Source organism: Eptesicus fuscus, chromosome 20, assembly GCF_027574615.1.
Source record: "Eptesicus fuscus isolate TK198812 chromosome 20, DD_ASM_mEF_20220401, whole genome shotgun sequence".
NCBI lineage: Eukaryota > Metazoa > Chordata > Mammalia > Chiroptera > Vespertilionidae > Eptesicus > Eptesicus fuscus.
The window spans coordinates 43,005,953-43,022,515 of NC_072492.1; the positions used below are offsets into that span (position 1 = coordinate 43,005,953).

Below are 16,563 nucleotides of genomic sequence, written 5' to 3' on the forward strand. Positions count from 1 at the left end.
ATTCTAACATAAATTATAAATTTTCAGACAAAATGTTGTATAGGGACCATCATTTCAAACATATACGTAATGGCATTACCTACCAGAACTAAGAAACCCTAACACAGAAAAATGCAAGCTGAAGGTAGTTATTTGCCTCATTCTGAATGTGGCTCCATGGATGTCACCTTCAAGAAATTGCATAAAGCTGGTAGAACACCATATGCCTTTCCTCAGCACAAATGACCACATCCTGTGCCAGGCAGCATTTTTCAGTCTCTGTGGTTAAGAACTAGTACAAATTAAAGTATAGCTAGGCAGAGCTGGAATGTTAGTTGAAGCTGTGATTTGAATCTCAGAAGTTTTAGACATAGAACTCTATTGCTTGATCCCTTAAGTATCTAAGACAAAAGATCCCAAGAAACATTTTTTTCTTTTTTCCTTTAAGAAAAACATATATAGCCTGACTGATGTGGCTCAGTTGTTGAGCATCAACCTATGAACCAGGAGGACTCATGGGTCAAGGCTAATAGCCTGGCCAATAGTCTGGCCATATGGATATGCCGAAGGACAATGGAAACTTGGTCTATTAAAGGATGCCCATACGGGGCACTGCCTTATGGAAATCACTATGGGAATATGATGGGTGCATTAAAGTAGGGCATGTCAATACCCATCAGAGAACCCTCTTCCAGGTTTGAAAAGGTGACTAGAACCAATGAGTGAATATTGCAATGTACTTGCTTAATGTGGCCATTTGGGTCCATGAAATAAGTAGACATTTGAGGACCACAGAAATGAAGAGAGGTGAATCTGGACATATTCCTTTTTTACCCTCTGAGGCTCAGAATGCCAACCAAACTGTTCTGTCTATTAACAAGTGACACAGAGGCTGCAGATGACTATGGGTAAGGTTCCTCAGGAAGAAGGCCCGGCACATAGCTGACAAGTGGATTATAAAGAACCAATGGCAGTAGCCCCAAAAGGGCTACATATGGGTTTTTGACAAAATAAGCATTGACTCTGGACTAGACTTCGCTTACCTGGTGGTAGATGCAAATGGTCAGAGTACTAAAAAAAGAACTGAAACAGGAGCCATTACACCAATATGGACTGCCAAGTCATATTTCTTCAGACCAAGGCATACATTTTATAGCCCATAATGTCAACCAATGGGCAGAGAGGTAGCATGCTCATAATAATATTTTCATAGAGAATTGGAACTGACAACTGGAACATTGATTGTTTAAGATCCCCTGAAGTCCTGAGTTACCTTACCTCATCCTTAGCTCAGAATGTCATATATACCTCATTTTCCCTTTTTGTCTCTGAACCTCTCCATAATGTGGGATCTCTGACTTTCATCCCCATACAGATGAAAGTAATTAGATTTGGTTATTTTCTCTGGTTAACCTGCCTCCTGTAGGTTTAATTATTAGAAGAGCTGAAAGAACCCTGAAGGCTAGAGGCAAGTTTCTTCCTTCCCTATACCAGGATCTCTTGACCTTTATGATCCTTTTACTATAAGAGATTCGTGGTCAAAGACCAGAGGGTGTCCTGTGGTATAGTACAAAAATATATTTGGTCTTAGTCTCAGATTCCTAGCACAGAGTTACTAATTGAAAAACCCTTGCAATTTCCTTCGTGATAGTATGTTTCATTATTCATGACAAGCACCTTTCACTCACACCTGAGTTTATGCTACTGAGGTGACTTAGGGTAGAGACCCTAAATTGCCTTAGTATGGTGTGGTCACTAGAAAGATCAAGTGACTAGAAAATTGGAACTTTCAGCCCCATCCACCAACCACCAGGAAGAGTAGAAGGGACTATAGATTGAGCACTATAAAAACTTTTGAAAAATGAGATTCAGAGAGCTTCTGGGTTGGTGAACACATCAAAGTTGTGGGAGTGTTATGCCCTGAGGGCATGGAAACTCTCCCACACCATATCCTGCTCTATGCATCTCTTCCACTTGCCTGTTCCTGCGTTATATCCTTTATAATAAACTGGCTGTAGTAAGAAAGGTGCTTTCTTAAGTTCTGTGAGTCGTTCTAGCAACTTATCAAAACTCAGGGAGGTTTGTGAAAAACCCTGAATTGGTAGCCAATTGGAATTAGTGCAGGTAACCAGGGGACCTGGTACTTACAACTCGTGTCTGAAGTAAGAGCAATCGTGTGAAACTGATCCCTTAATCTGTGGGTTCAGCATTAACTCCAGGAGTTATTATGATAATTGAATTGTTGGATTCCCAGTTGGTGTCTAAGATTTGAAGAATTGGTTGTTGGTGTTGGAAAACACCCCAGACAAATCTTTCTATAATGAACATGTGCTGTTTTTATAGTGAAAAGGAGTAAAAGTAACATTTTAAAAAGTTAGTATAACTTGAATACTGAATAAATACCTTAAATTCTCAAAATTTGCTGATAACCTATATAGCAAATTATTAAATGCAAATACTTGTAAACTAAATCAATCCACAAATACAAGTTTTCCTTGGAGGATTCCTCATTTCTTCTTCATATTAAGTCTTAACCATATCTATAACCATAAGTTGTACACTATGGCTCACCTTCCATATCTTCATCTTCATTAGTTGGGCATTCTGCACTGTCCACATTTTCTGTCTCATTAGGTTTGGTTAAATTGTAGTCATTTAAAATCACTGGACCTTCTAGGAGATAAAAAGAATTTTAACTATGCAGTCAACTTAAACAATTTTTTATAAACATGTATAAAGTAGATTCCCATCTCAGCTTCACACAAATTCTTAGTGATAGTATCCCTTTCACACATACTCTAAGTGGGATATATGTGAAAACTCTTGAGGTTTAGAAATATATCTGGGGTTCATGCACTTTTCCATTAAACATGATTTTCTTGGATATTTCTTTCACCTGAGTTAAAATGAACTCGGGTTCTTTCTGTACAGAAATTCTCTCTCCTTTGGGATATCTTACAATATCTGGTAGGATGTTATTGCTATTTATGACCAAGAAGTATTGATATGTAGTGATGAGAAATATTTAGCCTGAAAATACTAATATAACCCAATTTTGGAAAGATGCTTTCCTTAGAGTAAGCTTCCTATTTTCCTTTTCTGTTAACATATAAATGTAATTATGTGGAGCCAGAATAGTGTGGCTCAGTGGTTGAGCATCAACCTATGAACCGGAGGTCAATTCCAGGTCAGGGCACATGCCCGGGGTGCGGGCTTAATCCCCAGTAGGGGGCGTGCAGGAGGCAACCAATCAATGATTCTCTCTCATCATTGATGTTTCTCTCTCCCTCTCTCTTCCTCTCTGAAATCAATAAAAATATAAAAGAAAAAAGAATCAGCCCAGCAAATAACAAAATTCCTACATAAAAACAAATGTGATAAACAGGATCAAAACTCACCCCAAAAAAGAACACTCACAGAAAAATTGGGGCCAACTCACAGTAACACAAAAAGGCATTTAAGTGATAAATTTTTTAATGCAACATAACCTTTATTTAAAAAGTGAGTTCATCAACAGAGAAAACATAGGAGTTATTTGGGGGAAATACATGATTTTAAATGTTTATAGTTCATTCTGAAGTAGGGGTCAGCAAACGATGGCCCACGGGCCAAATCTAACCATGGCCTGTCTTTGTATGGGCCCAGGAGGTAGAGTGGCTTTTACATTTTTAAAGGGTTGTAAAAAATATAAAGAGGTTTCTGCAATAGAGGCCATATGTGGCCCAGAAAATCTAAAATATTTATTATCTGCCCTTTACAAAAAAAGTTTGCTGATCAGTGTTCTAGAGTGAAAAGCTCAAGTTGTTCAAATAGAAGCTACTATATTACTCAAAAAAAACTGTCTTTCTTCAAACGAATCAGTAGGTGGGTATGGCTTGGTCCTAAAATACCAAAGAACTTATATTACCTAAATTGATGAGTTGTTTTTGTAACAGGAAGAGACAACCATATTTTTCTTCCCCAACACATTTCCATAGCATTTTTACTGCAATCAGAATGTTCCTCTTTCTTAGGTAATTTCAGTAAAGTTCTATTTCTAGACAGGAAAGAACTGATGCTACTTTACCTGTAGACACAGACTGCTCCTGACTGCTTTTCAGTTCCACATTTGGTTTTATATCTGAAAAAGTATACATAATAAATATTAGCTGCTTAGAGAAAAATTTTTTCAGATTTGAGAATCCTAAAATTAATAAGGATACCATTTTGGAAGCTTTAGCAGCAGATTTCCTCTTTAGAGCAGGACTATTCTTTCCCTATATCCTCCTTAAAAAGTGCCTCAAGGAGTATATAAGGTATTAGCTACACAGCAATTGTATTTTACAGAGAGTAAGAAGAGCCCTGGCTGGTGTGGCTCAGTTGATTGGAGGTAGTGGGTGTGATTTTCAGTCAGGGCACATATCTAGCTTGCAGGTTGGGCACATGAGGGAGGCAATCCATTGATGTTTCTCTCTCTCTCTCCCTTCCTCCCTCTCTAAAATAATTTATTTTAAAAAGAAGGAAAAAACTTGCTACATTGTCTTTTAAAAAGAGAGAGATTAAGAAGAAAAATTAGTGCTTTGTATTTACCCACATACTTAATATGTCTGGTGCTTTTGCTTTTTTTTTTTTTTTTTTTTCATGAAGACCTGAGCTCCCATCTGTGGAACTCAGTCTAAAGAACTTCCTTTAGCCCTCGCCAGTTTGGCTCAGTGGATAGAGCACCGGCCTACGGACTAAAGGGTTGGATTCCAGTCAAGGGCACGTGCCCAGGTTGCAGGCTTGATCCCCAGTTGGGGGTATGCAGGAGACAGCCGATCAATGATTCTCTCTCATTGATGTTTCTATCTCTCTCTCCCTCTCCCTTCTTCTCTGAAACCAATAAAAATATATTTTAAAAAGTAATAAGTAGCCGAAACCGGTTTGGCTCAGTGGATAGAGCGTCGGCCTGCGGAATCAAGGGTCCCGGGTTCGATTCCGGTCAAGGGCATGTACCTTGGTTGCGGGCACATCCCCAGTGGGGGGTGTGCAGGAGGCAGCTGATCGATGTTTCTCTCTCATTGATGTTTCTAACTCTCTATCCCTCTCTCTTCCTCTCTGTAAAAAATCAATAAAATTAAAAAAAAAAAGTAATAAAAAAATAACTTCCTTTTGCATTTTTAGTGGTGCCACTGCGTGAATGACAACTTAGTTTTAATTTATTTGGAAATATCTTTATTTTTCCTTCAATTCTAAAGGATATTTTTACTTGTTATAGAATTCTGGGTTAACAGTTCTCATCTAGCACTTTAAAAATGGCATTCTAGGAGAAACCAAGATGGCAGCATAGGTAAACACCTAAACTGCTGCCTCGCACAACAATTTCAAAACTACAATTAAAAGACAAAACGGACATCATCCAAAACCACAGGAAGGCTGGCTAAGTGGAAATTCTACAACTAGAAGGAAAGAGAAAAGCACACTGAAACTCACAGGAGCTGCAGAAGGCAGAGATACAGAGGCGTGCACAGAGAGGGCTGGCAACTGAGTACGCAGCTGGCTTTCTCAATCGGGAGGGAGACAAAAGCTCCAGACTGCTCTGAACTCCAGTTCCGAGAAAGACTCTGGGGACCCAGACTCATTCGGGGAGAAACTGGACTGTCTGACAGTGGGCGAAACTCGAGGACAGCTTTCTCTCAGAGGTGCTTGCAGCAATTACCGTGGGACACTGAGACCTAGGGGCCTCACAGGGCAGGGCTGATGAGAAGCCATTGCTGTCTGCTCTGCCCTGAGACTCCGCCCCATCTAAGCTGAGCACAGAGGCTTTTGCAAGTCTTATCTCATAAGGGTGTCTCCAGCACAGAAGTTCTCCCAGCGTAGACACAGCCAATTGGTCTGGAGGTCAATTCCTCCCAGTGATACAACAATCAAGGCTTAACTACAAGAAGACTGTGCACACAGCCCACAAAGGGGTACACCAAGAGTGTCCACCTCAGGTAACTGGGGAGGCTGAGCCACTGGGCCCTATAGGACACCTAGCACACAAAGCCACTCTATCAACTCAGGGAAGCAGCCAAAATGCAGAGACAAAGAAATAGGTCACAAATGAAAGAAATGGAGGAAAGCAAATGACTGGATATAGAGTTCAAAACCACGGTTATAAGGTTTTTCAAGAATCTTCTAGAAAAGGCCGATAAATTTAGCGAGACCCTCGAGGATATGAAAAAGGACCAACTAGAAATTAAGTATACACTGACTGAAATAAAAAATAATATACAGAGATCCAACAGCAGACTAGAGGATCGCAAGAATCAAGTAAAAGATTTGAAATACAAAGAAGCAAAAAACACCCAACTGGAAAAGCAAAAAGCAAAAGGAATCTAAAAATATGAAGATAGTGTAAGGAGCCTCTGGGAAACTTCAAGCGTACCAACATCCAAATTATGGGGGTGCCAGAAGAAGAGAGAGAGCAAGATTCTGAAAACCTACTTGAAGAAATAATGACTGAAAACTTCCCCCACCTGGTGAAAGAAATAGACTTACAAGTCCAGGAAGTGAAGAGAACCCCAAACAAAAGGAATCCAAAGAGGACCACACCAATACACATCATAATTAAAATGCCAAGAGCAAAAGAAAAAGAGAGAATATTAAAAGCAGCAAGAGAAAAACAGTTAGTTACCTACAAGGGAGCACCCATACGACTGTCAGCTGATTTCTCAACAGAAACTATGCAGGCCAGACGGGAGTGGCAAGAAATATTCAAAGTGATGAACAGCAAGAACCTACAACCAAGATTACTCTACCCAGCAAAGCTATCATTCAGAATTGAAGGTCAGATAAAGAGCTTCATAGATAAGAAAAAGCTAAAGGAGTTCATCACCACCAAAACATTATTGTATGAAATGCTGAAAGGTATTCTTTAAGAAGAGGAAGAAGAAAAAGGTAAAGATAAAAATTATGAACAACAAATACATATCTATCAACAAGTGAATCTAAAAATCAAGTGAATAAAAAATCTGCTGAACAGAATAAACTGGTGAATATAATAGAATCAAGGGCATAGAAAGGGAGTGGACTGACAATTCTCAGGGGGGAAGGGGTGTGGGGGATGCGGGAAGAGACTGAACAAAAATCGTACACCTATGGATGAGGACAGTGGGGGAAGGGGAGTTAAGGCAGAGGGTGGCGTGGGAACCGGGTGAAGGGGAGCTATGGGGGGGGCGGGGGGAGAGGAACAATTGTAATAATCTGAACAATAAAGATTTATTAAATTTAAAAAAATAATAAAATACCAAAAAAAGTAAAATGTAAAAAAATAAACAAATAAATAAAAATGGCATTCTACTGTCTTCTATCCTCTACTGTTTCTGATAAGTTAGTGATAATATTTATATATTACTAGAGGCCCGGTGCATGAATTCATGCACGGATTGGGTCCCTCTGGGTGGCCTGCAGGGATCGGGCTGAAACCCGCAGTCCAACACCACCTGCAACTCCTACCTGCCACTCCCGCTCATCCCGGCCCTACTGTGCCTGCCACGAGCTCATGCCCAATCAGTCCCAAACGGGAGAGGCTGGCCCTGCTGCAGCAGCGCTTGCCAGCCTTGAGCCCTGCAACTGGGGCCCTCCCAAGGGGAGTGGCCTGCAGGATAGGGCTGAAACCGGCTCTCTGACATCCCCCAAGGGGTCCTGGATTGTGAGAGGGCGCAGGCCAGGTTGAGGGACCCCACAGGTTCACAATCAGGCCGGGGAGGGACCGTGGGAGGGCTCCAGGGGGTGTCCGGCCCATCTCGCTCAGTCCTGATCGGCCAGACCCCAGCAGCAAGCTAACCTACCGGTTGGAGTTCTGCCCCCTGGTGGTCAGTGCATGTCATAGCAAGCGGTTGAGCAGCCTTAGTATATCATTAGCATATTACTCTTTGGTTGTTCAGTTGTTCTGCTGTTTGGTCTATTTGCATATTACCCTTTTATTATATAGGACTAGTGGCCCTGTGCACAAAATTTGTGCACGGAGGGAGGGGATTATCCCTCAGCCCAACCTGCACCCTCTCCAATCTGGGACCCCTGTGGGATCAGGCCTAAACTGGCAGTAGGACATCCCTCTCGCAATCCGGGACTGCTGGCTCCTAACAGCTCACCTGCCTGCCTGCCTGATCGCCCCTAACCACTCTGCCTGATCGCCTGATCACCCCCAACTCCCCCGCAGCTGACCTCATCGCCCCCACCAGCCTGCTCGCCACCCCTCGCACCCCCCCACTGGCCTGCTCGCCCCCAACTGCTCCCCCCTGCTCGCCTGATCACCCCCAACTGCCCTCCCCTGCCAGCCTGATCTCCCCTAACCGCCTCTGCCTTGGCCCCGCCACCATGGCTTTGTCGGGAAGGTCTCCCGGTCTAATTAGCATATTACCCTTTTATTAGTATAGATTCTTTTTCTCGAATATTTTCAAGATTTTCTCTTTACCTTTGGTTTTCTCTTTACTTTTGGCTTGATATGCCTAGGTAGATTTTATGTGAATTTATCCCACTTGGGTTCATTGAACTTATCTGTAAAATTATGTTTTTCACCAAACTTGAGAAATTTTTGGACATTATTTCTTAAAATTTTCCTCCTCCATTCTCTTGCTCCTTTCCTTTTAGGATTTCAATTGCATATATATGTTAGACTTTTTCATATTTCCCCACAGTTCCCTCAGACTCTATTCTTTTTTCCCCTCAATATTTTTTCTCTGTTGTTCAGATAGAATACTTTCATTGATATATTAGAGGCCCGGTGCACGAATTCGTGCACAGGTGGGGTCCCTTGGCCTGGCCGGCGATCAGGGCTGTCTCACCCAGTCCCAATTGGGCTGATTAGGGCCAGTTGGCCAGCTGGGAGGAGGGACCGTGGGAGGTTGGCCAGCTGCGGGAGGTTGGCTGTGGGAGCAAACTGACCACCAGGGGGCAGCTCCTGCATTGAGAGTCTGCCCCCTGGTGGTCAGTGTGTGTCATAGCGACCGATCGTTCAGTTTAGTCTTTTATATATATATATATAAGCCTAAATATTTGAATATATATATATATATTCAAATCCACTTACTTTTGTCTGTTAAGACAAAAGTAAGTGGATTTGAATAATAATTTGCTGTTAAGCCTGTCCAATAAACTTTCTATTTCATATATTACAATTTTTAGTTCTAGAACTTTACACTTTGTTCTTTTTTAATAGTTTCTTTGCTGAGATTTCCTATCTGTTAATTCATTACAAGCATATATTCCTTTATATCTCTGAGTATAATTATTATAGCTGTTTAGGATCCTTGTCTTCCAATTCCAATATCTATGTCATCTTGAGTTCAGTAACCACTGATTTCCTTTTCTCTTAAGTACAGGTAACATTTTCCTTCTTCACATGACCTAAAAATTCTGGATAATACTCTGGACATTGTAAATGGTGTTATAGAATTTATGTATCCTGTTATGTTCCTTTCAACAATATGGGAATTTTTCTTTATTTTACTTTTTTAAAATAAAGCATATAGTTAACTTGCCTGGATTTAAACTAAAATTCTGTCTCATTTGTGGTGGGCAGCAGCTAGGGTAACCAGATGTCACAGTAAGCCTGGGATTGAGTGTTTCCCAGACCACCCTTTTAGAAGCACAAATTTCTGTTCAGATGGGCTGCTCAGAGTGTGACTCATATAAGTGTAGTTCAACTATCAGCTACCAATTTGAATCAGCCAGAGAATTTATTTTTTTATTTTATTTTTTAAAAATATTTTTTTATTGATTACAGAGAGGAAGGAAGAGGGTGAGGAGGGTGAGAGAGATAGAAACATCAATGAGGAAAGAGAATCATTGATTGGCTGCCACCTGCATGCTCCCTACTAGGGATGGAGCCTGCAACCTGGGCATGTGTCCTGACCAGGAATCGAACCAGTGACCTCTCAGAGCATGGGATGATGCTCAACCAACTGAGCCACACTGGCCAGGGCCTTGCCATGGGTCTTTTGTTTTGTTTTTGTTTTTGTTTTGTCCTATCTCATTCTTTAAGAAATATATATTTATTGTTGAAAGTATTACAGATATCCCCTTCTCCCCCCTCCCTTCCCCCCACTGACTCCCTCTATCCTGCTCCCACTTGCCCCACCCCAGGCCTTCACCACATGTGATATTCCGCCAAATATGCATAACATGAATCTAACCATGGGAAAACAAACTAAACTCTAATTGGGGGACCATTTATAAAATAACTGGCTTGAAATCCTCAAAAGTATCAAGGTCATGAAAAACTGAGGAACTGTTTCAGACAGAAAGAGAGTGAAGAATTATGACAACTAAATACAAAGTTGAATACTCTTGCAGTAAAGGACATTAGAAAAACAATTGGAGAAATCTGAATGGGGTCCAAAGATTAAATGGTAGTAATGTATCTATGTTAATTTCCTGATTTTGATAGTTGTTTTGTAGAAGGTGGAACATACATACTAAAGTATTCAAGGGTATCATATCAGCAACTTACTCTCAAAATTTCCAGAAAAAACAGGGTTTTTTTTGTACAGTATTGCAACTTTTCTGTAAGTTTGACAGTGTTGTGAGTTTTTGGGTTTTTTTAGTTAAAAAAAAACTACCTGTGAAACTTTTAATTGCATACTAAAGGGATTCTTAATAAAAAAAAAAAAAGGAAAGAAACCTAGTTTAAAGGTTTCACATGAGCAACCTTCATGTGAAAACATCTTCTAGTTACTACAGAGAAAGATGGCTTTTGACTTGGTGACCTAAAGAAAAAAGGTCCTGGTCCCCTGAACCTTTTAAATCCTCTGACAATGACATTTAAATAACTCTAAATATTTTTTCAAGAGGCCTTTTTGTGCTGTAAATAACACTAGAAGTAACTGAGTAGTTTCTAAGAGAAGATTCTGACTCAGTATTCAGAATTTTAAGGAGACATTAAACCATGCATAATCAGGCAGCATGGATGTTCTTCTTAGGTGCTAAAAAAATACTTAAAACACAAGGACAAAATAGATTGAAGTACACTTTCTCTCCCTGAAATTAAGGTCTTTATAAAAACATGAAGTCGTAGGTAGATGGTAAAGGAATTCCCAACTATTAAATATGTCTAAAACTTTTCAGTTTTTAATGGATCATTTTGTAATTTCTTATACTACAGTTAAAAAAAACTCAAAAATTTTCCATTTAATGGGATATTCTGGGGTCTTTCAATGTGTTGGCAGTCAACATACCTTTAAAATATTTAAAAGAAGGCTCTAGAAAACTAAGAAAGAAGGGTCTATATATTGCTTTTGACAGAAATACAGTTTTCTTTACTGATGTTTATACATATCCAGTACAGATGATGGAAGAATTTCAAAGTAGGTTAATTTCATTGAAAAACAATATTGTCTATATCTATCCTGTTACTTGAATAGGCAAAGCATGCTCCTGCCTCAGGACCTTTGTACTTACCTTCCCCTCTTAACAGAATGCTCTTCCCCCAGCTAGCTAGCTGGCCACTTCCTATCTTCATTCAGGTGTATGCTCAAAAGTCACCTTACCAAATAAGCTTTACATAACTACCCTATATAAAATGTCATCCTCCATTGTCACTTTTTCTCTTACCTTGCTTTATTTTTCTTCATAAAATTTATTTATTGTTAACACCTGACATATTTTTGGTCATTTTTGTTTTTATCTGCCTCCCCACACCAGAATGTAAGGTCCATGAGAACAGGGATGTTATGTGCATTTTTTCTTGCTATTTTGCTGTGTCTTTAACTCCCCAAATAGTGCCCATTCATGATGGACATGAATTTTTATATCTCTACCATGAATTTTTACATCTCTTGATCCTTATGAACACTCTAGAGTAAGGTTCCACAAACTACGACTTACCACTTGTCTTTGTGTGGCCCGTGAATTAAGTATGATTTTTTTATATTTTTAAGTGGTTAGAAAAATAATGAGAAGAATATTGTTTTGTGCCACTTGAAAACTATGTAAAGTTCGATATCAGTGCCCATAAATAAAAGTTCTATTGTAAATACAGACAAACCCAATCACTTACATATTGTCCAGTGCTGCTTTCATAGTCCAACAGCAAAGCTGAGTAGTTGCAACAGAAACTATATGATTTACAAAGCTTAAAACAGTCACTATCTGGTCCTTTACAGAAAAGTTTGCCAAACTCTAGATCTATTACTAATACTAATCTAATAGTAATACTGTACTGTCTAACAAAGTAGTTACTAGGCACTTGCGGTATTTAAGTTTAAATTTAAATTAATTAAAATTAAAAATGTAGTTTTTCAGCCACACCAGCTACATTTCAAGTATTCAAAGAACATGTAGCTAGTGGTTACTCTATTGCACAACAAAAAGAACATTTCTATCACCTCAGAAAGTTATACCAAATAGCACTGTTTTAGAATATCTCACTGCTGCTTGGGATACCACTGCAAATTTTAAAACAAACATGAAAACTCTGGTTTTTACATTTTTAAGTGGTTAGAAAAAAATTAGAAGTATATTGTGTAACTTGGATCAAGGGGAAAAAAGTAAATCAAACCATATAAAAAATTAAACATTAACCAAACTTTCGAAGATATTATGCCAGGAAACAACTTAACAAGGACTATCTCCTATCAATATTTCTATTTTTATAATTGGAATTCTAGGAAACAGTTGTGATTTCCATTAATGTAGTTATCAAAGTTATAAGTCATCTAGACAGCACCTTTCACACAAAATATTTTACAAATGTGACCGATTGAAAAATTAATATGACTTTTCAGAACGTAAAAAAAAATCCACCACATGATGCCAAATATTCAGGTAAAATATTTTTAAGTGTACTTATATGTATGTGTACAAATATATATGTGGCATCATGCTTCCATTAGGACTTTTTGGTATCATTAGATAAAAAAATATTTATTATCTCATTTAAAAGCCAAAATTATAAACCAGCAGAAAACCCTAGTTAACACTCATTCATATCAGGTGCTCTTCTTCCTTTCCTGCAACTTAATACTCAATCTAATATTTCTTAAGCTTAATTAAATCATTAGTTCTTTCCAGTGACACCTTACCTTTTAAAAACAAATCTTATAAAAGGCATAGCTATTCTATTACTGAGATGGCTGACAGATCTATTGGACTGTAAAAGTTAAAGGCTATTTCTTTTGTAGCTTTCCAAAGCACTTCACCAATTCAAAGCTTTACTAGCAATATCAAGTTGTTTTCTACCAGTACTGAAAACAAGCTTTCCTCACAATGCTTACTGGAAGATGACCATTTCAAGTTTGTTTTTATTCCTTCAGATTCTTTTTCATTGACAAAGATGCCATTTTAAAAAATTTCACTAGCTAGAATTTTTGTTATAATATCAATATTTTTCTCAGACATTCCAGCATTTTTATGTGCTGCAAAATTAAAGGGAGTAGATTACAACTAAAATTTAAACTTGGAAATGGCAGGAGTCTGATTAATTAAGATTTCATCAAAGTTCACACGGGAATGTTATTACCTCTTTGCTTTAATATAAACCACTTACTAACAAAACCAAATTATTTACATTAGCAACAAAATTTGTAACCATATTTTTAACTTGAAGGGTTATGAACTTGCCTTCATTTTGAGACTACTATGTAATTATTATTCAATTGAGAATACCAGCTAACAAAATTATACTTTAAGTTTCAGAGATCAAGTTTTCACTGGCTGTTCTGTTTTCCCAGTAGGAAGTTGTAGGTGCTAAAGGAGAGCAAAATGTCAAATCTCAGAATAACCGCTGCATTGACTTTGCCAGCTGCCAGCAGTTCTGGTGTCTGGTGGCTGCCAGAAAGCTGTCCCTGAACGCTGACATTCCTTTTTATCTTCGTAACAATAAACTGACTCTTATCCCCATGTCTCTTAAAAAATAGTTCTTTTTTAATCTAAAATGTTCATTTTTACTTTTTAACCAAAATCTTAGGAAACTGAGTCACTCACTATAAAAATGTACTCACATTTGCAACATTAACATTAGGGGCAGAAGTGTTAGCTATTATTTCTAAAAGGTCCTTCACCATTTCTTTTTATTACTACCACATATAATCAATTCCTGGAATCTTGGCATCACAAGAACAATTCTGCATAATGAAAAATGATACCTAAGACTAATGAAATCAGAATATTAGAAATGGAGTAGCCGAAACCGGTTTGGCTCAGTGGATAGAGCGTCGGCCTGCGGACTCAGGGGTCCCAGGTTCGATTCCGGTCAAGGGCATGTGCCTTGGTTGCAGGCACATCCCCAGTAGGGGGTGTGCAGGAGGCAGCTGATCGATGTTTCTCTCTCATCGATGTTTCTAACTCTCTATCCCTCTCTCTTCCTCTCTGTAAAAAATCAATTAAAAATAAAAAAAAAAAAAAGAAATGGAGTAGATATCTTAACTAGCTGAGTGACCTTCCTCTGCCACCTGATGCTTGAATTCCCTCCAATATCTCCCTATTCGGGCTGGATGGGCTCCCCTTAGACACTTCCAATAATATAGAAGTTATTCCTTTCCATTTCAGGAAAAACGTTTAATAAGTTCCTTCTTAAATGTAGCTGAACTCAAATTTCCTGAAATGTCCATTTCAGGTCCTAGTTCAGCTTCCTGGGAGCACACAAGGTAAGTTATTACTCAGATGCTATTATTCAGTTCCCTAACTGCGGTGAGAGCTTTCTTCTGGACCTGGTTTTGTTTGCTTGTGGTCCTCCAAAAAGGTATCATGAAGCATTTAAATGAAATTTCACATTATCTCACAGCATCTCTGGAAAATGAAGAGTATAATTGCATTTATTATTCTCCCCATTTTACCAACAAAGTTCATGACACAAAGAATGACAAAATATAGTCACCTAATTGTCCAAGGGTACAATGTCAGTGACACACTAAGGAGAGAAGCAGGACTAATTTCTTGAGTTTTACCTTTGTTTCAAAGAATTTAATGTTTTAATTAAAGTGCTTTCCTATAGATTATAGATCTTAGAAGAACAGAAATAGAACAGATTTTAGATTCAATTAATTTCAAATGATTATGATTGAAGGGGAATGAAGACATAAAAACAAGGAGCATGCCTTAAAATGAGAGTAATCCCTCCAACCATGAAATACTTCCTTTCTTTCTTCCTTGGATTAAGGTAAAGGTTAAGAGATATCAAGACTACTTTCTGAGGGCACCGGATCAAATACAGCCCATGTTACCATTCCAATTCTTTCTACCTTATCTCTTTTTAAAATTGAGTATTCCATTTTCCCCCTAGATTAAATGTCTAATGAAGAAATTATAGACTATGGAGCACAGGTTTAAAACAACAAATTTAACATCTAGTGTTATTTTCCCTTGAAAGGTCAGTTACTCTGAATTTATAGACAGATATATTTCAATTTTACCATGACTATCACATGCCATAAATGAACATGTAGAGAGAAAAGAAAGAATGTGCATTTCATGTTATTGCTACTTAAAAAAAAATGTTTGTGCTAATATAAGTGAATCCCACATATTCCTAGTAAAATTTTCATTTTATAAATGTAAAATGCCTATATTTTTTTAAATAAAATAACTGGGGTAGAAAACAGAATCATTAATTTAAACTGGGTAATATATCTAAATGTGAAAGTTTAAAAAAAAAACAAATTTCTACACAAGAGAATATTTTTATGGCCTTGGGATAGGCACAGATTTCCTCAACAGGACATAAAATGCACTTAATCCCAAAAAAGAAAATTTGATAAATTAGCCTTTATTAAAATTAAGAATTCTAGTCATTAAATAGATTAAGAAAATAAATAAGCAAAGTGTAGACTGGGAGAAAATATTTATAATACACTTTTGACAAAGTATACATTTCCAAAATATTTTTGAAATGCCTACAAAACTAATTAAAAATATAAAGAACCCAACTTTTAAAAAATGCACTTCAGGCACTTCAGGAAAGAGGATATCCAAATGGCCAATAAACATATGAAAAGGTAGTCAACATCAATATTCATCAGGAAAATGCAAATTAAAGCCACAATTAAATACCATTACACACCCACCAAAATGACTAAAATTAAAAAGGCTGACTGACAATAGCAAATGTTGGCAAGACATGGAAGTGGAACTCTCAGACATTGTTAGTGGGAGGGTGAACTGGCCCAACCACTTTGGAAACTGCTTGGCAATATGTATTAAAGTTAAATATACACCTGCCCTATGACCCAGAAATGCTAATCATAAATCTATACCCAAGAGAAATGAGTGTATATGTCCACTAAAAGACATGCATAAGAATTTTCATAAGACAGACAAACACTGGACATAATCAAATGTCCATCAAGAGTAGAATGAATAAACAAATTGTAGTATATTCATACTATTCAACAACAAATGAGAATGAATAAATGTTACAATATGGACCTTGAGTATATTCAGAAAAAAAAAAAAAAAAGCCAGACATTAAAAAAGGACATACTGTATGATTCCATTTATATGTAATTCTTAAGAATAGGAAAACTGATATATGATTTATGTAAGTCCAAATAATGGTTAACTTTGGGTGAGGAGGGTATATTAATTATAAATGGGCATAAGGGAACCTTCTGGGGTGATGCAAATGTCCCATATCTTGATCTGGAA

The 16,563-nt window shown here is 37.9% G+C and overlaps 1 protein-coding gene across 1 annotated transcript in view; it reads right to left on the reverse strand.

Moving 5' to 3' along the window:
- The window catches only part of IKZF3 (IKAROS family zinc finger 3), a 52,964-nt gene extending 48,870 nt beyond the window's left edge, over nucleotides 1-4,094 (reverse strand). The window contains exons 1-2 of the mRNA XM_054709089.1: nucleotides 4,046-4,094; nucleotides 2,551-2,652 (exon numbers count right to left, since the gene is read on the reverse strand). Of these exons, the coding sequence (XP_054565064.1) occupies nucleotides 2,551-2,557 (7 nt within the window). The 5' untranslated portion in view covers nucleotides 2,558-2,652; nucleotides 4,046-4,094. The remainder of the gene's footprint in view (nucleotides 1-2,550; nucleotides 2,653-4,045) is intronic.
- Nucleotides 4,095-16,563: the final 12,469 nt, after the last annotated feature.